At 38.6% G+C, this 22,793-nt stretch overlaps 1 protein-coding gene across 4 annotated transcripts in view; it reads right to left on the bottom strand.

Moving 5' to 3' along the window:
* Positions 1 to 22,793, bottom strand: part of SPPL2A (signal peptide peptidase like 2A) — a 28,649-nt gene that overhangs the window by 3,372 nt on the left and 2,484 nt on the right. Inside the window, exons 2-16 of one of the 4 annotated variants that reach the window (XM_054077369.1) lie at positions 21,269 to 21,388; positions 19,989 to 20,171; positions 19,097 to 19,186; positions 15,841 to 15,974; positions 13,564 to 13,715; positions 11,353 to 11,449; positions 9,912 to 10,013; positions 9,108 to 9,189; positions 8,716 to 8,790; positions 8,161 to 8,217; positions 7,952 to 8,005; positions 7,429 to 7,528; positions 6,521 to 6,598; positions 6,037 to 6,197; positions 3,907 to 3,940 (exon numbers count right to left, since the gene is read on the bottom strand). In XM_054077369.1, coding sequence (XP_053933344.1) covers positions 3,907 to 3,940; positions 6,037 to 6,197; positions 6,521 to 6,598; positions 7,429 to 7,528; positions 7,952 to 8,005; positions 8,161 to 8,217; positions 8,716 to 8,790; positions 9,108 to 9,189; positions 9,912 to 10,013; positions 11,353 to 11,449; positions 13,564 to 13,715; positions 15,841 to 15,974; positions 19,097 to 19,186; positions 19,989 to 20,171; positions 21,269 to 21,388 — 1,519 coding nt within the window. The remainder of the gene's footprint in view (positions 1 to 3,906; positions 3,941 to 6,036; positions 6,198 to 6,520; positions 6,599 to 7,428; positions 7,529 to 7,951; positions 8,006 to 8,160; positions 8,218 to 8,715; positions 8,791 to 9,107; positions 9,190 to 9,911; positions 10,014 to 11,352; positions 11,450 to 13,563; positions 13,716 to 15,840; positions 15,975 to 19,096; positions 19,187 to 19,988; positions 20,172 to 21,268; positions 21,389 to 22,793) is intronic. The other 3 variants (XM_054077371.1, XM_054077368.1, XM_054077370.1) reach the window with 3 other exon arrangements.

Here is a 22,793-nt window from a genome sequence, read left to right as displayed (position 1 = left end):
GGAAATGGAATTGTAAAGTCTCACAACAGAAAAGAAACTAAAACAGATTATTATACAGAGTGATTATACTTTCAAATTAATATAACTGATTAGGTCACCTGAGTGACACAAGACAACGTTGTACTTTTCCCAACTGAAAACCTGCCTGTTTCCCTGTCCACTGCTGTATTCCTAGAAGGCAATGAAGGCTCTGTTTTCCTCCCAGGACAAGACATTGTGTAAATTACAGAGGTAATACACGCGTTAGCACGACAAATGAGACCCAGGAGTTTGAGGGCTTCAGAATTAAGCATAATTAACAAGAGGCCAAGGACTGGACAGTTTTGACAACTGGCAACCAGAGACAGAAGATATGCAAGAAGTAAAACTAATGCTGAAAAACAGAACTTGGGAAGAGCTCATACGCACAGCGTGGCAGGATTCTTAGGACAAGGGCATAATGCTTTCAGCATCAAAAGGCAGCAATCCTCCATACGTTCTTTCTTGTTGGCGTGTTCTGCCTAGTAGCAACCAGGCTCCCTCTCTTTCTGTAGAACAGCTGCTCGCCCGCGGGTGGGAGGCTGGGCAGGCAATGAGGACAGGATTGCTTTTTTGTCTTACTAGGACCCCTAGAGGATCCTGGCAAGACAAAACTGGGCTCCTTTGTGTCAGAGGCCCTTCAGTGTGGTGTAATTCTACATATAAAGCAGAGAAAGCAGTTGCATAAACTTCTCTGTCTTTAGCCCTGACCCACCTCTGTGCGATACCTTCTTTTACTCCCAACAGAACTGTTTTATTGCAAGGTAAACAAACATACCTTATTAAAAGCAGGCTTGCTTAAACATTTCCCACCAGCATGCCATGCAGTCAGTTCAGATGACAGTTCCAAGGCAGAAACAAGTCACCGGGACTTGGCTAACTCTTAGGAGAGCCTAGTGGCCATAACATCAATCTGAGTAAAACCAGAAAAGGTCTTTCACATCCCTTTCTTAAGGCAAGCAGAATTAAGGCAGGCACTAGTCTTGCCAACACACCCAAGAGCTGAATTCCAGCAGTAGCGCACTCTCAGTCCAGCAGAGATTACCAAGCTTCCGTGCTAATGACAATCTTACATTCATTTCAGCCTATCTGGAACCTTCCCCCTGCACTGTGACCAAAAACCCACATCAGAAGTCACCCTAAGCAAAACACTCCCTACAATTTCAGAAGGCAAACTGACATTTTGAATGAGGATTGAAGTACTTTTTTTCCAGGGAAAAAAACCAACAAAAAAACCCCCACCACACTGCCACATTACATCAAGTAATGCCATGTATCTTCCTTCATCCTAGGGAGATCATCTAACAGCCCGCACAGAGCAGTAGTTTTGGTAAACATTTCTGTGGTGTTCCCCTATTAAAATGAAAAGATGCTGCCAGAAGGAAGAGTTAACGCTATTTGAAACAATTCAGTGCACCTCAAAGATTCTTCACTTAATCCTAAAAGGAGCACAAAATATAAGTTAAGCTGGAGATACCACCTGTATTCAAATTTCAAAGTCTCTGCTTAATATATCAGATATTTAAATTAACATTAAAACCAAAGAGGCTAGGAGACCATAAATTGTGTTTGGGGTTTTTTGATAGGCATAGAAGTTACAAGGTAAAAACCAAAAATGCCGTGCCACCCCATTTCTGCTCTCTCCACCATCTATACCAGAAAAAGGATAGCCCACAACTTAAGGTCAACAGATGCCTTTCTAAAAGACTAAGATCGCATTAAGCAGCCTGGGACAAAGCTGCTGTTTTGAGCCTCAGAAGAGCCAAAGGCTTTGTACCATATCTTGTGGAGAGCTGAACATTCTTAAAGTGGAAGAGACTCAAGAGCTTTTCTCCCACATCTCAATTCCTGACTATTTCTAAGGGGAGGTGCAGGGTAGCTTTGTAACTGAAATACACTTATGTTTAACCTGTCTCCTAGATGTTAAAACCAAAACAAAACAAAAAAACCCCAAACAACACTAAAACCCACCCACAGAGCCAAACCAGACATGGCAACACAAACTCCTGCCTGTAAAAGAGAACACAGTCCCTACAGGCACACGTGCCTGCAAGATTCACGCTGACCAATGCTGCACTCAAATAATTCATTAACAATTTTTATCTAGGATTAATTTGCAAGTTATATAAAAAGTTATTTAAAAATGATAGTAGTAAACAGCAGGTGCTGTGTAACATGTCAATGACAAGTCTGTTGATTTACTATTTCAGAGAGAAATACTGCTTAATAAACACTTCAAACTGACAAACTCTAAAAAGTTGTAAGACTTCTATCTGGAAGACTTCGAAGTTGCATTACTCCACTACACTTTCCATGATGTTACTAAAATGATTTCATAGCTTGCACTGATTAAAAAAAAACCCAAAACAACAACAAAAAACCCCCAAACTGAACAGTATATTTAAATCAAATCAATAACGGGGAAGTAAGTATCACGTTAGTTTACCTTGCAGGCATACATGAGGAGTATAAGCAATTCAGTAAACCTTTTAGTATACACTTCACAGCAGCACTGCCCACTCAGTGGTAGGAAAGCAGGTATGTTACTCTCCCAAGAAATGCTTGTGCTTCAGTAAATAGTTAAAATGTTTTTCTGTGCAGCAAACAATCACAGCCTAAGACTACTCTGTAAAAAAGCTACATACAGAATAACTAGATCTTAAGACTACACCATTAGGCAGAAACAGAAATGCCCTCAGCTAAGAATTATGGGACCTCAAAGCTATCTTAGGGAGTCATTTTTTTCCCATATGTACAGAGTGGAAACTGAAAAAAACCAGTTTTAACAATCCTACCCAAGAACTTGAGTGCACACAGAAGAAATTTAAGTTACAAAAATACAGTCTGTCCATCTGATTTTAATTGGCACTCAACCCCTCCTGCTTCCTAACCTCCTCTTGGGTTTGTATCTAATTTCTTTATTAAGGCTTCTTAATCAGACTGAAATTGTTAAAGCGCTCTTTATTAGAAGAAAGAAGCTAATGAGAAAAGTACCTTTTAGTTCAGAATTTAAGACACAGTCAGGCAGACTTCATTGTACAGGGCAGACAAGCTACGCTTTATAAATAGATGTAGAACTCTAGGCCACCAGCTATAATTCAAGACTATATTTAAATGCTTCAATTCTGCAAGAAGCTGAAATTTGAAAGTTCGCATTGCTCTCTCCACGCTGTGCTTGAGACAGTAGGCAGTTAAAACAAATACCATCTGTGTTAGCAATCGTGAGCTGTAGCCTAGCAAGGTGAAACCTCGCTGCAGTCTGGAAGCTGTGCAGCAGGAAGGCCACAAAAGCTGCTCTGAACCCTTGCTCCCTATCCTACTGCAAACACTGCAGACAGGACGGGATAAAGTTTACTGTTGAGTAATAAGATGATAAAGAGGCTGTAGACAAGGTTACTAAAGGCAAATTATAATGCTGAATGTTAAAACAGGACAACTAAATTGTTCTTTAGCACTAAGCAGGTTTTTATGTCAATGCAGTGGCACAGAAAAATTAGGTGGATGACTTCCATATAGGTAACAGTAGAGGAACTAACACTAATTCTAAATATCTGAAGACACTCCTAGGGATATGGGAAATTACAGAGTAGAGGCATACAAAGCCTGCCTTCAGGCCTTGGGATCATGGCTCCATGGGTACTTACATAAAGTTTTCCTGTATTCCTTTAAAGAAAACAAAAAAGCCTCAAACACCTAAACATAAAAACGAGCTTTATAGCTTGTTTTCATTCCTACCCTCTTCTAGTAAATTACTCAGAAAGATTAAAGGAAGATAGATGCAAAAAAAAAGAAAAAAAAAGAATGGAAAGAGGAAGCAGAAGGGAAAAAAGAAAAAAGAAACCATCAGATGATTAATAAAGTTGCATTAAAAGAAGGCCATAATCACACCTTGTAGCAAAGGCGTCCTGGAGGAGTCCGATACCTAAATAAAATTCATTGCATTATTAAAATCACATATAACAGAAATCAGAAAAAAAACAAACTCAGAAAAGCTAACTAATGGACTACAGACAAATAGCAGCACCCAGGAAGTTGTGTCAACTGAACATGCTCTTGTAGCCCTCTTCTGAGGACGCTTTGCTCTAACAAGTCTGCAAGGTTTCTCTGTTCCCATGAGAACAAAGCAAACCTTGACAGAAGTCGGGCTACCCTCATCCATGGGGCAGCTCCGCTCCAGTCCAAAATTACTATTGTTGTAGCAAAAGAGAGTCTTCTGGCACTTTTCTGTAGTTTTCCTCCTCAGAATTAGCACTGAAAACTGGGATTTCAACCCTGGAGTTGGTTTTGTTGGTTTTTTTCTCTTGTTTGTGTGCAAGTTCGTAAAGACTGTTTGAAATACAGCTTTATGTGGGGAGGACAACATATGAGAAGGATCAACACTGCAGCATTCTGAGAGAGCAACTTGAATAACACCCTCTGGAAAAGTATTAATATCAAGAAAGTTCTTCAGAAAGTTTCAGAAAAATAGGAGTTTGTAAAGTTACACAGAGGTGTTCAATCACAGAGAAATCTAACTGAGGGGTGGAGGTGGAAAACAACATTTAAATTGTGCCAGAAACGAAGTTATCTGACCTCAAAACAAGCTGGAGTTCAGAGCAGTTTTAATCCTTCAAGAAACCAGTTGAAAGGATATGAAACAACTACTATGGCAACATAATTCTTCCAAGTATGAGTTTTGCTATGAGAAGTGCAAGAAACTTTTGTCACTAAAGAGAGCTGCCAGATTTACTTAGGCCAATCCTACTCAGAACTCAAGCGAGGAAAATAAATTGCAAAGCTTTTTGCTCCAACAGACCCAGAGTTACTGGGCTTCATGTAAGTGATGCTTTATTTTCGAATAGCAAACAATCACTCATTTATATAGAAATACATGGTAAGCCAAATAAATTCTGACCTACAGAGAAACATTTCTATTCACCAGACCCACGAAGACTTGTTTTTGTAGCCTAAAAGACAGGGTATCTAGTTAAAGATGAAGATTTCCTGAGTAGTTTCACACCTCGCCAACTTCCAGCTGAAGCAGGTGTAGCATATTAGGCAGATCAATAAAAGGGAGCATTTAGCTGATAACACTGTAGGAGTTGCATACCTGCAGTTTTACAATGATAAGAATTTCTACCATCAAGATTTCCATTGATCCAATTAATCCCTGCAGTCCAGGAGCTGAAAAAGTAGGAGCTGCTCCTTTCCACCACCACCACCACACCACCCACTTCTTCCCATGACAGCCCGTCCATTCTCTGAGCTCAGTTCACCACAGCGTAGATACGGGCAATAGATGCTGAATCCAAACAATATTGGACTTTAGTCTCAAACAAAATTTAGCGTAATCTCGAGTCTGGTCTGTGTTACGATCAATGTCGGCTCACCAGGGCCACCGGCACACTCGGCTACTACAGCAAGTCAAATTGGGGGAATGTGCACACCAAGAGGCGGAGGCTGAGAGCTGGTGGGATTTTAAAGCCTGCAGCTCCTGGGTAGTGTCAGAGATCACCAAAGGGGAAATGCACAACCCTCAAGGCACGGGGCACACAGTGGGCACTGACAGAAAACAGTTCTAAAACCACCTAACTATTCTGTTGTTGAATGCTCCATGTAATCCTGACAGGAGGACACCAGTCATGCATGGGAAGTTTCTAAAATTCTAGTTGATCATCGACTTTTTTGAACTGTCTCTTAATCCAGGACTAGTGCAGATTGCAATCTGCGTGCTTAGTTCAGTGACTCATGTTATACCACATCAAGATGATGGATGAGGAAAGCTAAAACATGAAAAAGCATTTCAAAGAAAATAAAACAGAACAAATTACTTTCTCCATGACTACTGAACCAACTATTTCATCTCCCCTACGCTTCATTCTGCAATGTCAACTACTAGATTAAGATTTTCTAAGAGTAAAGACTATTTACTCTTGGAAGTAAGACTAGCAGAAATTGGATTGCGGGTGATGTATTACCAAGTAGAGAAGCATATACTCCAAGAAATTAATAACAAAACGCTCAAGGCATCCAGCATACCTGGTAACTATTTCCTCTCCAGAACTTCTTCATCTCTTTGCGCTTCCAAGAGACAAGCAAGCTGGTAATGAGCGTACATGGTACAAGATAGAGAAGGGCAGGTTGTCCCGTCTTCATTAATGCCAAAACAACGAAAGTCAGCACCATACCAACAGCATAAGCTAAAAAAAGACATTTATACATACACAATCAAGAACAGGTGAATTTTTAAATGAAGTCACTCGTTTAGTAAGCCAGAATTATTTTTTTTAAAGTAATAACTTTCTTGTGAATATACTTGAAGAAAAGAGGGACAATAGGTTGCCCTGTATTTGCAAGCTTGCACAACGCATCTGGCTACCATAAAGACTACTCACCTTAAACATGGGCAGGCACGTTAAAAAGAGACTGTAAAGAGATTCTTGACAATATTGAACCTTTACTTAAAGAAAACTATCTAATTCAGCCATTTAAAAAAGGCAACAGTGCTGAAATATCAGTTTACCTATTGTACACGAAATGTAGTATACAGAAGATGACCCTGTCTGAACATCGAACCTTCGGCAATAGGCAACCAGAAGCCCTTGAAGGAAAAAAAACCCAAACAATTAGCCATGAGTTTTTATCTCGCCCAAATCAAAGCAGCATAAAAAGAATTTGTAGTAAGACATTCCATTACTGTATGTTATCTCCCTCCCATTTACTTCTGGAAAGCCAAGAAGCAATTTAAGAAATCCTACGGTAAGTCTTGAAAATCAAAATCATAATGCAAATATGAGCCAAGCGAGCTTGGAATTAAAAGGTTTTGGTTTTTTAAGCAAGCTAATTACGTTGTGCTATTTTCAATTTTCTAAAACAGAAGAGTAACAACCTAGTTTTAATACTTCCCATTAATAGGATTTTAATGCTCGCACGTAACAATCAGCAATTTTACCCGTACACTGTTCATGAGATGGTGCGTTGTGCCTGACTTAAGCAATTTGCCAAAGACTCCAACTATGGCAAAACTGAGCTCTTCTGAAAAAGATGGAGAAGCTCGATAAATACCTTTTCCGCTACCTCACCTCTACTTGGGTAGTCTAAGATACAAAAATACTATGAAGTCACAGAACGCTTGCTTTCTGTGAGATTTTGATGAGATCTAATTAATACTGATAACAGGATTTATCTGTGGGACTTGTATTTACACAATACAGTGCAATAGGAAAGAAAAAACCCTTTGTTATTTAAGTGCTTTTTTTCTTAAGCTTTCTTATATTGTGGCTTTTGTTGTATTCTGCACGGACAGATCAAGGCAAACTGCTGCGTTTGATTTAGTAATTACTTCGTAGAATAAACTCCAATTTAAGTCAGTTGAGAACCAAACCCTAAATATCTACTCATAAATTAGAATTGCCAAAAACATTTGCTCACCTGGGACAATAATGTCTCCAAAACCCAACAATGAAAATGGCAGGTCACACAGTGTCGATGCAGAGTATTCAAGTCTAGGCACTCTAATAACCACAGGTAGCTGTAAAACAGTATTTCAGAAGCTCATATTAACATAAAGCATCCTGGCGGATTGGATTTTTTTTTTGTTTGCTTAAATTAATAAATAATTTTAATATAATTAATTTATTATTAATGCAGAACTTCAAAATAGGCAGAACCTAAAGTAAAAACCAGAAACCAACATAAGAGTGTGGATAAAGCTTAAGGCAAGAGGTAAGCTGGAATTTCAGATTTACAAATAATATGCACACACTGAAAAAAAGTTAAAAACAACATTTAACCATATAATGAGAACAACGAGACTGGATTATTAACCTAACTATAGTAGTATTGATCAGTGATATCCAGGCCCTGAAGAGAAATTTGGACAGGTTTTCCCCAAAAGAATAGTCTTTTCAGAGGGAATAATTTAAAAATCCAGTATCTGAAATACAATCCTTACTTTCTCATGGGGAGCTGAGCGTTCAGTAGGGACTTCCACCAAGTTTCCATCATTCTAGGATCAAACCCAAGTCAACAGGTATTTAATACTTAAAAGAAAATAGCAGAAGCCGGCTATATTTTTGAGAAAGTTATGCCAAAAAGCACACTATGAATTAGCTACGAAATGTCAGTATTGCGTGTTGCATGGATTAAAACAACCATTCATACCTTTTCACTGTTTCCAAAGGGACCAACTGCAACTTCAACCATTATACTTGCCCCATTCTGAAATTAAGGTTATTTTTCCAAAGTTAGTGGTTCAATATACCAGAACATTCATACTACATTCACAAAAACTGCTTGTACCTGTCTTACAAGTCAGGATTGGAAAAATCCTCAGTGTCAAAAGGATACGTTAGTATCATACTGTATTCTTTTGCATTAAAAACATGTAGCCCAGTGTAAGATAACTGTTTTAAAAAACCTGAACAAATCCACTAGATGTAGCTGGAAGTTTAGACAAAGAGAGGTTCCTTCTGGCCATGTGAATGCTGAAAACTTAGCCATTTAACAACATATATGGCACCTACACAAGGACTACATTCTATGGCCCACACAAGATATAAATCTAGGCTGCTGCTGTCTTAAATGGGGGAAAAAGAAAAGTAAGTCAGCATTTCCACATCAAGAATAGTGAAAATACTAATCTGTTTGACACAAATGCTGCCCCAATGACCAGACAACATTTTTGGGTTTATTGTAAAGATAAATTCTCAGACATACCTTTGTGATAAATGGTGTTATGAAGACAAAAAACACATCATATAGAAGGAGAAGGCCTAGAAGTATCACACAGGACTGGCAAAAAAAGAATATAGTATTACCATAGATTTTCAAGGACTGCGTAGTTAGATTTTGGTACCACTATTGTACCACTGTGTTAAAAAAAGAACACCCCCCACAGCCCCTACTGCTATTCTGGTGGAACTTTTAGATTGGGATTCCCTTCTTTTACTAATTATTAAAAACAGTAAGGGTTTGGGTGTTGGGGTTTTTTTGTTGTTTTTTTTTTCTTTAAAAAAGTAACTCTTGAGTATTAAAAACCTACTTTCTGTCACTCAATTTTGAGATTCACACCATCAGAATACTTTCTTAAGGTAAGCAGCTTACAGTACCTTAAAGTTGGGCATTTTCAGTGTTTTAATAAAGTTTAGGCAGAAAGCAATTCCCAAAATATCTTGCAGAATCCAAGCCCACCTGAAAATAAGAACACATTTTTTACACATTGTTCAAACTGCTGCTGGAATTTAAGTGCAATAATGATTTTAGGTATTTCTGGAAATAGCAAGATTGCAAGATGGATTAGAAAGCAAGAAATTAGGTTTTAGGAAGTATTACTACCAAAACCACACAAGTGCTAGTTGCAAGATGGTTCATCATCATTTTGGCCTCTGATCAGAAATAGTTTACTGTTCTTTATCTGTGCACCACAGCAAAAATGAATCGAACAGAGGCCACAACGGGGCCTTGGTGTTCACGCGTATGAGTGCTCACTTGCTCAAAAGGTGGTGCTGACTGGAAGCGCTCCTTCACATCTGGCTCAAGATGGTACTTAGGATTGTACTACAATATTTGTCTCTTTGTGGTCCTATGCTTGCACTGGACCGTAGGAAGCACAGGTCCTATGGTCCCTAAGCTATTTCTTCACTTTTTTCCCTCTGTGGCATTCGTTAGCAACCAAGCTAGTTCTTCCTCATCTTCATAATTTTTATAACTCCAAATTACCACGCAGTTCATTTGTATAGCTTTGTTCTCTAATATTCCCATGCTTGTTGAGCTTCATAAATACTTTCATGACTTTTTTTGAAATCGGCATTGGAGTTTGGCAGGATGCCATGCTCCAGGATTAGTTACATGATGGGAAGTTCATTAATGACAATTATTCATATTACACTTTCAAGTCAGAATGCATCACTTACCTATCTTCGTTTCGAAACACTGCCCAAACAACAGCTGCTGCTATGCAGAATGCAGCAAGGAAAATAAGTCTCACTTCGATGTTTTTGTTGCAACACACAATCCTAAAAGAAAACAATTAAATTTAAAAAGAAAGCCTGCAAGAGCCAAAACACACATCTGTGCTATCAGATGTCCTTAAGCTGACAAGGTGTTCCCATCCTGAGATCTTCTCCTTTGTCCGTTTGTCCTGTCTGGACTCAGGAGGTGGCATTATTTTTGCAACTGCAGCACCTGTCCTTCTCTGGGCTGCATTAAAAACATGCCCACAGCCAGCAAGCCAAGTCGGGCTTTCATGGCCAGTCCTCACCTTAGCAAAAACGTCCAGAGAAGGTGGTGAGCACATGAATTTACTTAATCCATTTCTGTCATGTAACAACTATGCCAACAGAAATATGTCAGTGAGGGACAGTCATGTCATGATTCCAGAAAGGGGTGGGGAAGGGGCAAAAATCAATATCAGGACACACAATACAAGATTCAAAATGGAATAAATAAGTATTTCAACTGTGAGCCAGTATCAGTTTCCACTGCCGACTCAATTTTCTTGGACAGTTCTTGCTATTAACGGACACAAGTAATGCCTGTCCCGCAGCTTACACAAAACCTGCCCTCTTTCCTACCTGATCTCGGCCTTTTGATGGGCTACTGGATCACTGGGCACTAATATCCTGTGCTAAGTAATATGTAAACATGTTCTTAGGTTTCCAAGCTTACAAGCATTGTTCTTTTGGGGTAAATACCATTTGTTGCATCAAATGTTAGCACTTTTAAAAGTGAAAATACAAGGGAGGTAAACAGGGACACTCTCACACTCACTGACACCTGCAGGATATTTAACTCGGAGTGGTAAGAAGAGGCTATCAGTACGCCGATAACACACCGCTCAAGATAGGACGGGAACTGCTCCCTTCTAACAGAGTCCATGAGCAAAAAAAAGGTAAAACTTGGTTTGTCACAGGTACAGTACAGCTTAACACGAGGAGAAAAAAACTTCTATTGCGTACAGCAAAGTACTTGCTCAAAAGAGAATGAAATGTGCAGGATCTCCCCTTAGAGAACTGCTTGACGAAAAAATGGAGCACAGCCTACAGGCAATCAGAACTTTGGAAAACTGAGCTCAGACAGCCAAGCAAAGCCCTTCAAGTCTGATTAAGGCAATGCTTTCAAATAAAGGTAATGCAGCCAGTCTCCCACGACACTATTTGAACTGTTGATTATGCTATGGATACCGTCAATATCTATTAAAGGAGTCTGTAATATTCTTCTTTAACAATCCCACACATTACCCACACAGGAAACAATCTGTCAAACTCTTCTCATACTTTCACACTACCTTGTGTAGCAAGCAGAAGACATCCAAAAGAAACCTTACATTTATAATAAGTGGAAGGTGTAGAATACCTGCACTGCCCAAAGGGTATTTCTCCTATCAGTGCCGCAAGACAGTTGTATAGACTCATCGCAGATGCCAGGCAGAAGACTGATATTATTACATACACTAAATAAAAAGAATGGAATATGGGAATCAGTGACAAATACAACAGAAAAAAAACCCAGCAAACAGGAATCAAACACAACAATTTACCTTTGATATAAATATTAAGTTATAGCACTGCTCAATACAGTCAATAGTGACTACAGTCAGCTGATTATGGAAATTACTGAATTCTGAGTGTCTCTACCATTACAAGAGCAAAGACCTGAGTTGAGAAAATTTTTAACTGAAAATTTTTATTTTAAATTTTCCCTCCTTTCTCTTTAAGAAGAAACATGTTAGTTGTTACTGCTTTCACACACTTTTACCCGGTTATGGCTAAAACTCAAGTGCTATCTTACAACTACCAGCTTTGCTAATTTCTGATAATAGTCCTCACTTCAAATTTTCCCCTTTAATCACTTTGTCGGCTTATCCATAAAAATTTCAGCACCCCCAAGATCTGACTGATGATTTAGGTGGCATTTTAAAATACTGAACACCTTATCCTTTAAAAGAAAATCTATACAGTTAGAAAACATCTGCTTACGAAAACAGACCATATTCCATGCTCTATTTTATAGTATGTGGTCTATTCTAACTTATGGGAAGCACCCCAAAATGTGGACAAACAATAAAACCAGTTGTTTGCCACCTGCGGTTTATGGGTATTTGGTTGGGGTTTTTTGTTTTGGTAGCAAAGCTCTGTCTAGAAAGCTCTTCTGATAAGAGAGATTACTGAAAAAAAACCAGAAAGGTGGATTTCATAGCTGTAACCAAGATCATGCACCATTATGATATTTTAAGCCCCCAAAAGGGAAAACAAGAAGTTTTGCTCCACTGAAGGCAGCAAGAAATCAGTCATTTAGGGTATCTCAAATTTAGAGGCAACAATGCAGAATTATTAGTGCCCAAATATTTTAAAAAAAAACAGATCTAGAGAACTCCATCACAGAGCTCAGCTTTGCAACTGACTTCGTGCTGGAAACGCTCCCTAGTACTGCAGTTACAGAATCGATCTTAACTCCAAGCACTGATATTGGGACTTGCATTCACGCGCTACAGTAGTGACGTATCAAAGTGAGGAAGTTTGGTTGCTCAGTTTTATTTAAATCCGGTTTTTTCCCTGGAGCAGCATGTCTTACTGTGGTAAAAGCTTTTTTATTTTCAAGACATTTCACATTTATCTGCTCCAAAGTGCATAGAACTACAGCTTCTAAGGAAAAAGCTATTATAGATTTTCTTTAAAACATTCATATTTCTTCCTCCCTCTAACTAATTTGTTACTCCTCTCCCCTCCTCCTTTTTCCGCTTCTTCCTAAATCGCACCTCAAGCATCTCAGAGTTAATGGCGAACATTTTTAACCTAAACCTTTTGATCATATTAAAAGGTTCATCAGTCTTTCAGTGGGACCAGTTTAGTAAAGGTAGCATAGTCCACAGTCAAGATAACAAAAGTAAATGAAATCAGAAGTCAGGATGGTGAAGTTTAATTCTCAGAAGCAGGAGGTTAACTAGTAATAAATTCTAGGAAACAGTGACTTTGAGAATCCTTCAAAGTTACATTGTGCATACTACAAAGTGTAATTTAAAACAGTGTACGTTTTCTGGTTGTATGATTTGAGGGCAGGGAAAAGAAAAAAAATCAACCAACAGTTTAGAAACTGTATTTTACTGGAATTGCATAATTCACGAACTCAGCCAGTACGCTTCAGTCTAGTCCATTACAGGAAAGCCATTTTGTCTGGTACTTTAGTTAGGGCACTGCAACCACAAACTCAACATCAATGTAGCAATACATAAGAAAAGCTTTCACTCCAAACACTACTAAGTTATCATTGTTACCCTCCCAAGAATGTTAACATATATCAGATGCTTTTTTTTACTAGTTGCTAGTCACCTCTCCTCCACACTACTTCATTCCGAACAAGTAGTGTCAAGGCAGCCTTTGTAAAAGAGTAGAAGAAAGCTTATCTCTTTTTTTAGCAACTACATCTTTTCAACCCTCAACTCATGCATGGAGAGAACAATTAAAAAAATCACAGTAATTTTAGTTTAGAAACCTAGCTTTTCAGCTTAGACACCTAACAAGATCACGCAAAAAAAGAAGTCAAATAAGATTATCCATCGTTTCTTACCTAACCATTTGTAGAAGAAATAAAGTAAGACCAGCATGACACAACAGATGACGACAAACAAGATAACTGTTAAAGGAGTGAAAGTAACATTTTCTTCCTTCTTCCATCTTGTTTCTCTCTCCCCAGGACTTGATATTGCTTTCAAATTCTCACTGTTTTAAGAAAATGGCAAACACATTTACCTCAGATGACAGATTATGGTAAACATTTTACTATGACCAGAATTGCTGGTTATAAACCATTTGGATTGACAGCATTTCAGTCTAATCCTTCACATCACTATTTGACTACTTAAAGATACAGAAAAATGGTATGCTTATTGTTTATCTCCATTTTTTAATGCAGATATACACTTCTAACCTCGCATAGATCATAAGGAATAGATTCTTAACTGTCCTCCTTTCCAACTGTGTGGTGACTGCCACCTTTGAAGAGTAGCCTCAACCAAAACCATGGTCCACGTGAGGAAAAGTAGTCTGATCTCTAAACTCTTCAATTCCTTTTCAGGATGCATACACTCAACTCTATTAGTGCATCACCTCTGAATACAAAATTTCTTCATCTCAATATAGTCAATCTGATAAACGTGCCTATCGAAATCAAGGGCACTGCTGTTTCAAACCTCAACTATCGAAATCAAGTGTCTGCAAAACCCATTCATGTTAGCAGAATGAAGCTAGCTAAGTACTAGTTCTTTTGCCTTTACACCTTATAACTACAGAGTAAGTGGAAGAGAGGGGGTGTGATTGGGGATTTTCACTGGGAGTAAGACTTCTGTGCATCCATACTCCATATTTATACCTCACCATGCAAAATAAGGAGATTTAAATTGTTGGTTTTGTTTCTTGGGCAGATAGCCTTAATACTCTTTAGTACAGACATTAGTGCAACTTGCCCATCAGATAACACATTCCTAACCAATCCCAAGACCTGCAAAATGCTGAATTCAGCACTGAAACAGCTACCTTCAAAAGAGAGAAAACCCACAGGAGTAAGGCACTTTGTTAGATGAATCACCTCAGAGGACATGCTTTGAATGAACAGCTTTAAAAAAAAAAAGCTCTCCCGAGATTTATGAAAGTGCACTTTAAAAAGTTTAATGTAATTACATCTAGGTATTTTTCAATCTGCGAGACAGCATCGCGTTTTCTTTTTTTAACATTCAGTGCAGCCACACCCTGTAACACCGCAGGGTAAGAAGAAGCATAATCAGATCCAACCTTTAAAAAAAGAAACACCCCTCTCCTTCTGCTTCTTTAATCTCTTTATAATCACCAGGTTTGCATAACTAGTGGGAAAGAGGAAACTGTTGTTATCACATACAATCCCTTCCCTTAGTGTTCTGGGGAGCAAAGCACTAGAACACCGCGGAGAATGGGAAGCCCTAGGGAGCGACGCACACTGGCCCATCCACCGCATACAGACGTCCAAGAAACACTGCAGAATAATCACCTGCTCTGAAAGGCCAGCCATATCCACATCCGGTCCAGTTTAATTCCAGACGAAACCCAGTTTTGTGCATTGAGTGTGCGTCACTTCACTACACAAAGCCACACTCCCCTCAAGCCCAGTGCAGAAACCCCTGCTACTCTTTCTTTCCCTGCATTTGCCACACTCTACACCCTCAGTCCCTCCTTCCTTCCCTGCACAAGGACTGCTGCTGCCTCCTTGCCTGGAGCTGGAACTGCCCCTGGCTCTGCTGCTCCACTGGTTAATGCACAAAGCTGAAGTAGATAAGCCTGGTTGGACTTTGACTGTCTGGAGCCACCCAAACCACCCAACCAAACTGCATTCCCCAGCGCTCCTTGTGACAGGAGTGCACAGTGCAGATATCCCAGAGGGTGCTGCACGGCCAGCTGGGATGAAGCAGTTGTACAGATTCCTGCCATATACGGACGCTAGATACGATGTCCAAACCTCTTGGGTTATCGGATTTTAAAGGTGTCATTAACATACGTACTTTCTATCACGGATATCGGAGTATTATGATGCAACTACAGAGTATTTGGTAATTTCTCAAAATGCCGACTTATTCCTCCTCCCGAGAGCTGCATTATCCCTCGTGGACTTCTACAATCGACTACTCAAGTTCCTTAAAACCCTAGAGTGACTCTTCAAAAGGTTGCAGTGCTCAAACATTTCATGCCAAAGCAGCTTATTGCACCTAAGTCTTCTAATTTTTTAACGACCAACATAAAAGAAGATCATTTCTTATTGAGCACAGTCACAGTTTTTCATAGTCCACATAATTTAAGCAGTTCTGTTTAACAAACTTACAGTTCTGCTACTCCGCTCCAGTAACCGCCCAGCGCCACTGTAAACACAGCAATCAGGAAGATGACAACCATACTGCAATCAAACTCTGGCAAAGGTGGTGAATACATAGTCACATTAACTTCATTTCCAAGCACCTGAAAAATAACATGAAAGTTGATTCATAAAGACAAAAAAGAAATTATATCGCTTACTTTCCAACAACATGCCCATCATTTCCTGCTCTTAACTTACCCAATGCTCAGAGCAAGTTTTCAACTTACTGCACTAAACACCCCATGTATTTGCCTTGGTTATTGGAACAATGTAATGCTTTCCATGCTGCCTTTCAGGACGGTCAGATTTGAAAACAACTCTATTACTATTGCTGTAGAAACGTATGGATACCACAGGGAAAATGGTATTACTTTGGATTTTTTTAACATTTCCAAGAAGTTGTGCCTCTAGCCCAAAAGCTTTTCATCCTCCAAATACATCAAGTACTATCAAAGATTTCTGCTCTGCAGGAAAGCATATCTGAGACAAATAATTTGAAATACAAACTCACAGGTTCATTGGGATATCAGCAGAGGTCTGTCTCTACCTCTTGAAACCACAAAATTCACAGTTCAGACATAGGCACGATGCTTCAGATGGGACACAGGGAAAATTTAACGTGGCAGAAAGTTACTTAATAATAGCTTTACACAAACATGATTTGAGATGGATTTAAACAAAAAGAAAGCCATTCCGTGCTACTTAAACATGTTAGGACCAAAGTAAAAGAACGATCAGTTGAAGGACACTAAAGACAACAGGAAGGAACATGGAAACATAACTGATATCAAATTATACAAAAATCTTGAAAGCAAACCCAAGGTGCTTCCATTCGACTGAAAGGTGAGATTTGAGAAACAAAGCAAAGATGCTAATTCAACAGGAAGTGGAAGGTGGTAGGGAAGAAGGGCTTGAGGGCAGTCAAAGTAAGTGAAGGCATCTAAACCAATCCAGCAGTGAAAACAGACTTCAGAGATGCAGCAGAAAAACAGATTTCTTAACAGCCCGCATGTGGAGGAGAGGAGATGAACATGCCAGGCAGGTTTGGCTACAGGAAGATCAAACTGGCAGTGGAGGGACCGAATGGGAAGCTAAGTAGTGTAGTGGAATACACTGGCCATATGTGAAGAAAGTGATTCATTTCAGCATCGGAATTATCTAATAACAGATATTAACCTTACTGCAGGCTAATGAAGCCAGAATCCTTCCTTTGCCTGAAGTTATGGAAGTTCAGAAAACAAAAAAAATTAAATTCTAGTGAAACACTGCAGCTGTAGAACATGGAACACAGCATTAGATAAAGGCAAAAAAAACCCTATTCAAATCACAGTATCCTACATGTAAAGAAAATCAACACAACAACAACCAAAACAGAACTCAACAAACCAAACAGAACAACAAACTAAAACACAAAGAGACACCAAAAAGTGTCAAAAAAACCCAGAAGCCTAAAGGTTTATTCACTTATAAGATTCGATTCCAACATATCTTAATCCAGTTTTTCCTTTAAGGTTCATTAAACTTACAATGTATAATTCACATTAGAGTCTAGAGTGATGGCTTCCTTTAGTTCCTATCGTCCTGTTCTTCCCTAAAAACTTGCAAAGTCTTAGCTTCCTCCACAGGGAGCACTAAAATCAAATCCAATACATCAGATAACCCTGCAAGACAGCTCTCTCTTCTAAATAAAAGGAGAAAGTTAGAAGCCTTGAGAAGAGTTAAAACAGAAATAAAACTTTAGTAGGAAGAGTACGAAGCTGCCAGCTTCTAAGCAGCACATATCATTCAAAACAACAGCTGCCAGTGACACGAGAGAAGGCTTTGGCAAAAACTACATCAAAAGTAGGAAAGGAACACTTGTAGTCCACACTGCATTCCTCACTACTTTTATGAAGCCAGTCTCATTATAAGACAAAACCAGATTCTTCAATCCCACAGAGGTATGAGACATCACCTGGCACACTAATCTACTAGCAAAGTTACTTCGGTGAATTACTACAGCTACGCAGAAGCGATTCTACACCAGCCCAAAAAGCATTAGGCAATAAAGTTGTGCAGAGAAGATTCAGAACAAAGTACAGATCTAACCTTGCCCTAGTTCCCTTTCATGTTACCTGGGCATGGCTTAAAACCACTCAACTAAGCAAACAAAAGTTGTCTTACTTGAAGCACACATTTCAAGACAGAAGACAACCTGAATCAAAACACAGTATTCCCCAAGACTACGGCAGTCTGAGGACAGTCATCACAATCCTTCAGTCATGTCCACGCTCAGCAAGAACCAATCTTTAATTGGAAAAGACAAGTCCTATACATCTAGGCATGGTTTGAGTTTGCATACTTACCTAAAACAACTTCCCACGGCAGCTCTGAAGATTAAGAGCAGAAATGGTGAAGTGAGCTTGCAAACACAACCCAAGAAGCTAAGATTAGTGCTTGCCTCTGCTAGTCACAGAAAAACACCTGCAGTGCAACTCCTGCCTAGTAAAGCTATTTAACACTAAATAAAAACCAAAAGAACAACAAAATAACGACAGAAAAAGCTACATGGAAAAAAAGGATACTGCTTTCTTTAAAACCTGCTGCAATATTCAGTATTCTAATACTACATATCAAGGAAAACAAACTCTCCTGATTATAAAGTGTAAGAGATACCACAACTGCCACACTTTAAAGGCATCTCACCATGGACCCATCAGGAGGAACTCAATCAATACTGAGTAATTTCTCTGTAACTGACGCTATCATGCTATACAAAGACAGAGCTCATCATCTGGCCAAGATAAAAACACTCTCATACCTTCCTCAAGACCCAACCTGATTAGGCATCGTTTGCCTGAAAGATACCACACCAGCAGATATAAGCTCAACTGTTCCAGCTTCTGTGCTAAAGGAACAGCCCTCTCAGGCTACAGCTCCACGTAAGTCAGGCACCTGCAATTCCACGCAAGTCTACTGCAAAGCTGCTTATCTTGTTTAGCAGCAAGACTTCTAAGATTACTCTCCCTCCAGTTGGGTATTATGTTTCCCATTATTAGTGTCCTAATTAATCATTCTCTCAGATTAATTTGAATTACGAAGACTAGCCCTTCCATGACTTAATATCCATCCTCTTCTGTGCATGTTCAAATCAGGCAGATGTCTATATCTGACCGTAAAATATTTTATTTATTTACTCAAAACCCCAAGTTTATGCAAACCACACCAAAGTTTTATTACTTACCAGCTGCATATCTACTATGTCACTATATCGTATAAGGGCAAGTGGAAGAGTCACATTTTCAAAATCAGTCTTGTTATCTGAAATAAGAGACTAAAAGGGAAAGTGTCAGTGATAAGTATGTTGAGCTTATTCGCAAAGCAACTTAGATCCCTGAAAGCAGATTATCCTCAAAATGTCAGTGTATTTGTAGGAAGGTAAATGAAGACAGATGTATGTAAAGCACAACAGGCGATACTGCCAACACACCTGCATTCATAAAGTTCTTGTGCTTCTGTAGTATTATACTGGAATAATCAAAACTCTGGTTTTATTCCCTAGGCTTCTGAAACAAGATTAACTTTTCATGTTATTCACAAATTCATAAATTGTCAATATTGGTACATACGTCTGGCAACTATAACAGAGAACACATAACCAACAGAAGTATCTGTTCCTTCTGATACCTCAAACGACCTCTTCCTGTTTCCAATTTAATTTAATTAATTAAATTTAATTTTCTAGCTTATTTTTGTCAGACATGTCTGAAACAAAATATCACCCAAGATTACAGGGAGTTCAGAGTATACTAAAATTAGAGAATGATAAAGACAAGCATTTGCATTTAGAAACATGATTAAAGATACAAGGAACTGATCAAAAATACAATTAACTTGCAGATACTTTTAGATGATACAACACAACGCTGCATAAAGCCAACTCGGAACGACCCCCTCAGCCTCAGGAACAGCATTTGCACCAACACGCGCTCTGTGGGAAGGTTAATGACTTGTGCTGGAATCCCATCCACTGTCATGATCCTCTGCTTTTGTGATTTCTCTCTGCTAACCCTGCACCGGACCAAATACACGAGATGCTAGTTCACCACAGGAGAAAACTATATTTAATAACTTACCAGCCTAGCTTTACTGGCAATTAACAGCATTTTAGCACCCAAATTTTGTGCAATTCTGGCTTTCTCCAAAAAAGTGCAGTTTCCTCTCATCACAGCAACTGCTTTATCCTTCATTGAGCCAGCAGGAACTTCAGAAGAATCACAGAGTACCGTAGAAGTCAGGTTTTCCAGCGTCGTGTAATTCTGCAGAGAGAAGAGGGAGAAGAGGAACATGATGAAAGTAGGAAATTTAATACTGCAAACTAATCCAGACGACATTACTATGTTCCCTAATTTGAAGCTTGCCAGAAAGAGGTATAACAGAAAGGATCACTAATTCAGGAATATAAAATCAGAGCAGTTTCTGCAACTTGCAATACTGAGGGACATTTAAAGCAGTGTATAGCTGAAACATCTGGTTGTTTCTAAATGCAATTTCACAGCAGCTGTTGCTGTAATTTAAACATAAGAAACTTGTTATATAGGAAACCACTGACTGTAGTTCTGGGGAACTCGATGTACACTCTGTGATATTTCCAGGCTTCACAAGCCAGAAAAGTATGGATGGATACAACATAACCAGAGTTCTGAAGTAAAATACTTGCTCAAAAACAGTTGGTGGGCCTGATAATTCTTTTGTAACGAGTAATGTGTTAAAAAAAATAAATACATATTTCTGTTTTCATTTTAAAGTATCCCACACTGACAGCTGTTTTTAAATTATTGTTAGTTTCCTTTAGTTAGTCAAGACATCCTAGCGGCCAAAGGAGCACAGCAAAGAAGTCTGGGAAAGACAAATGATTTTTACTCTGGTTTACATCGAATTAACCTTCTAATAAATGACAGGAGGGAAGGGAGAGAAGGGTGCCTTCTCCTTTACAAATACAAAGTATTTCCTGCTCATAAGAGTGCCTAAAGCAAAATATTAAAGGAGAGTTATTTCTGCTTCACACTCTGGTTTGGCTCAAAGACACACACTCAGAAAATATGGCATGAAGATACATTCTGGATAATCCCCTATTCCATCACACGTTTTGAAGCCAATTAAACAAAAGATCAAACTGATAAGTCAATATAAGAAATCTCTTTCATAAGTTTACAATATTTTTGTAAACAAATAAATAGACATTTACTTCCAAATCTAAAACTCGAACATACCGATAACACCTGAAGAAAAAAATTAACAAGATCAGTTGAATATAGAAACATATTTAACTCAAAATTTTGAAGACCAGATATAGCTGATCCAAATTCATATTGCATTCTACTTTTTGTAGGGAGTACGATTATAAGCTACTTACAGCATTGTCCAGGTTCTTTGGAAGCGATATCCACTTAGAGTTGTAAATTATGCAGTAATCCTTTGTTACTGGAGGCACACTGTTTCCAGACGCATGCAGGATCCCCTCATCTGCAGTTACCTGTAATACACAAGCGTGTTCCAAATTAAACAAAGTTTAGGCTATCAGTATATAGGTTTTCTTCTAAAAGCCATTAGGATGAGAAAGGATTCTTCAGAGAAAAGGAATTTATTCAGTTAATTTTATACAATGATTGATTCCATGAGAGGTAGGTAAAATAGTAAAAATCAAGTCACTGCATAAAACTATTCATCCTCATTTCAAATACAAGGTAAATGTTACAGGTACGGTTCATGCCACTAAGTAAAATACCAAGAAACCCAGGCAAATGATTTGATTCTGTATCCTCTTGTTTCCAAAAAGTGTCAAATTTCACATAGGAAGGAATTTAAACACAACAGAAAAGAGTCTTTCCCTCCTTGCCGATTCTAGAATTTCCCCTTTTAATAAAGGTATTACACAGCAATTCTTAGAACACTGTTTATCAAATAACTGTAAACACAAAGAGATCAACTATCATATTCTAAGAAGACTTTGTGTAGTTAAGGGAATACCGGCATCTCTTCAGATCACTCCAAGTCCCTCACATAATGTGATTTCTATATTTTACTACTACATATGAATTTTAAAACTTCTGGTAATTCTAGGGATATTTATTTCTCCCCAAGCATCAATAAGGGCAGGTATCTGAGTGCATAAATGAATAGAATAAGGATTAAATGTAGCTACAGCAGCAAAGTAGGGAAAACAATTAAGTGTCGTTTGTATCTCAAAGAAGCATCACCTCAAGAAAACTGGGCGATGACCTTATTTCAACTGTTTTTCTTGAGAGAGATACCAACCTCAATATTGGGAAGTATCAATAGATTAAGAGAAAATTTAAATCTTGTTGTAAATTCCAGGTTACGTGAAAGAACATGGAGCTATTAAGCCAGAAGTAGGTACGAGAGAAGGAGGAAAGCCCAAATATTTGTCAGATGCACAATGTAATCATTAACAGTGCTACAGAGGCATTTCTCTTCAGGCTAGCATATCAGTATTCTGTAGCAAGTGAGAGCTAGAGAGGAAAAAAAAACCAAACCCATGTGACGGTATTGTTTCAGAGGTTTACATCTGCCTGGTTTGAATAGCCAAAAACCTTCTTCAGAGGAATCCATTATACTGGCCATGGCGCATGAACATCTGCTGGGAGAATTGTGTCAAAGGGCTTGAGCGCATTAACTGTTAAACATATAACAGCCCTCCAACTGTCAGCTAAAAAATAAGTTGTTCTGTGATTTACGATCAGCATAAAAAATATCAAGCTTCTCTCTTAAGTGCACTCACCTAAAAGTATAAGCTAATGGCAAATTAAAAGCAATAAAGACTTTCAACAGGTGCAACCCCTAGATGTTTCCATCCATTAAAAGCTCTTTCTGCTTCACCAAGTAGAATAATACGCATTTTCTGGGTTCCAGGAAATCAA

The sequence above is a fragment of the Cuculus canorus genome, chromosome 12, assembly GCF_017976375.1.
Source record: "Cuculus canorus isolate bCucCan1 chromosome 12, bCucCan1.pri, whole genome shotgun sequence".
Classification (NCBI taxonomy): domain Eukaryota; kingdom Metazoa; phylum Chordata; class Aves; order Cuculiformes; family Cuculidae; genus Cuculus; species Cuculus canorus.
The sequence above is the reverse complement of the archived record's forward strand: the minus strand, read 5'-3'. Positions and strand labels throughout refer to the sequence as shown.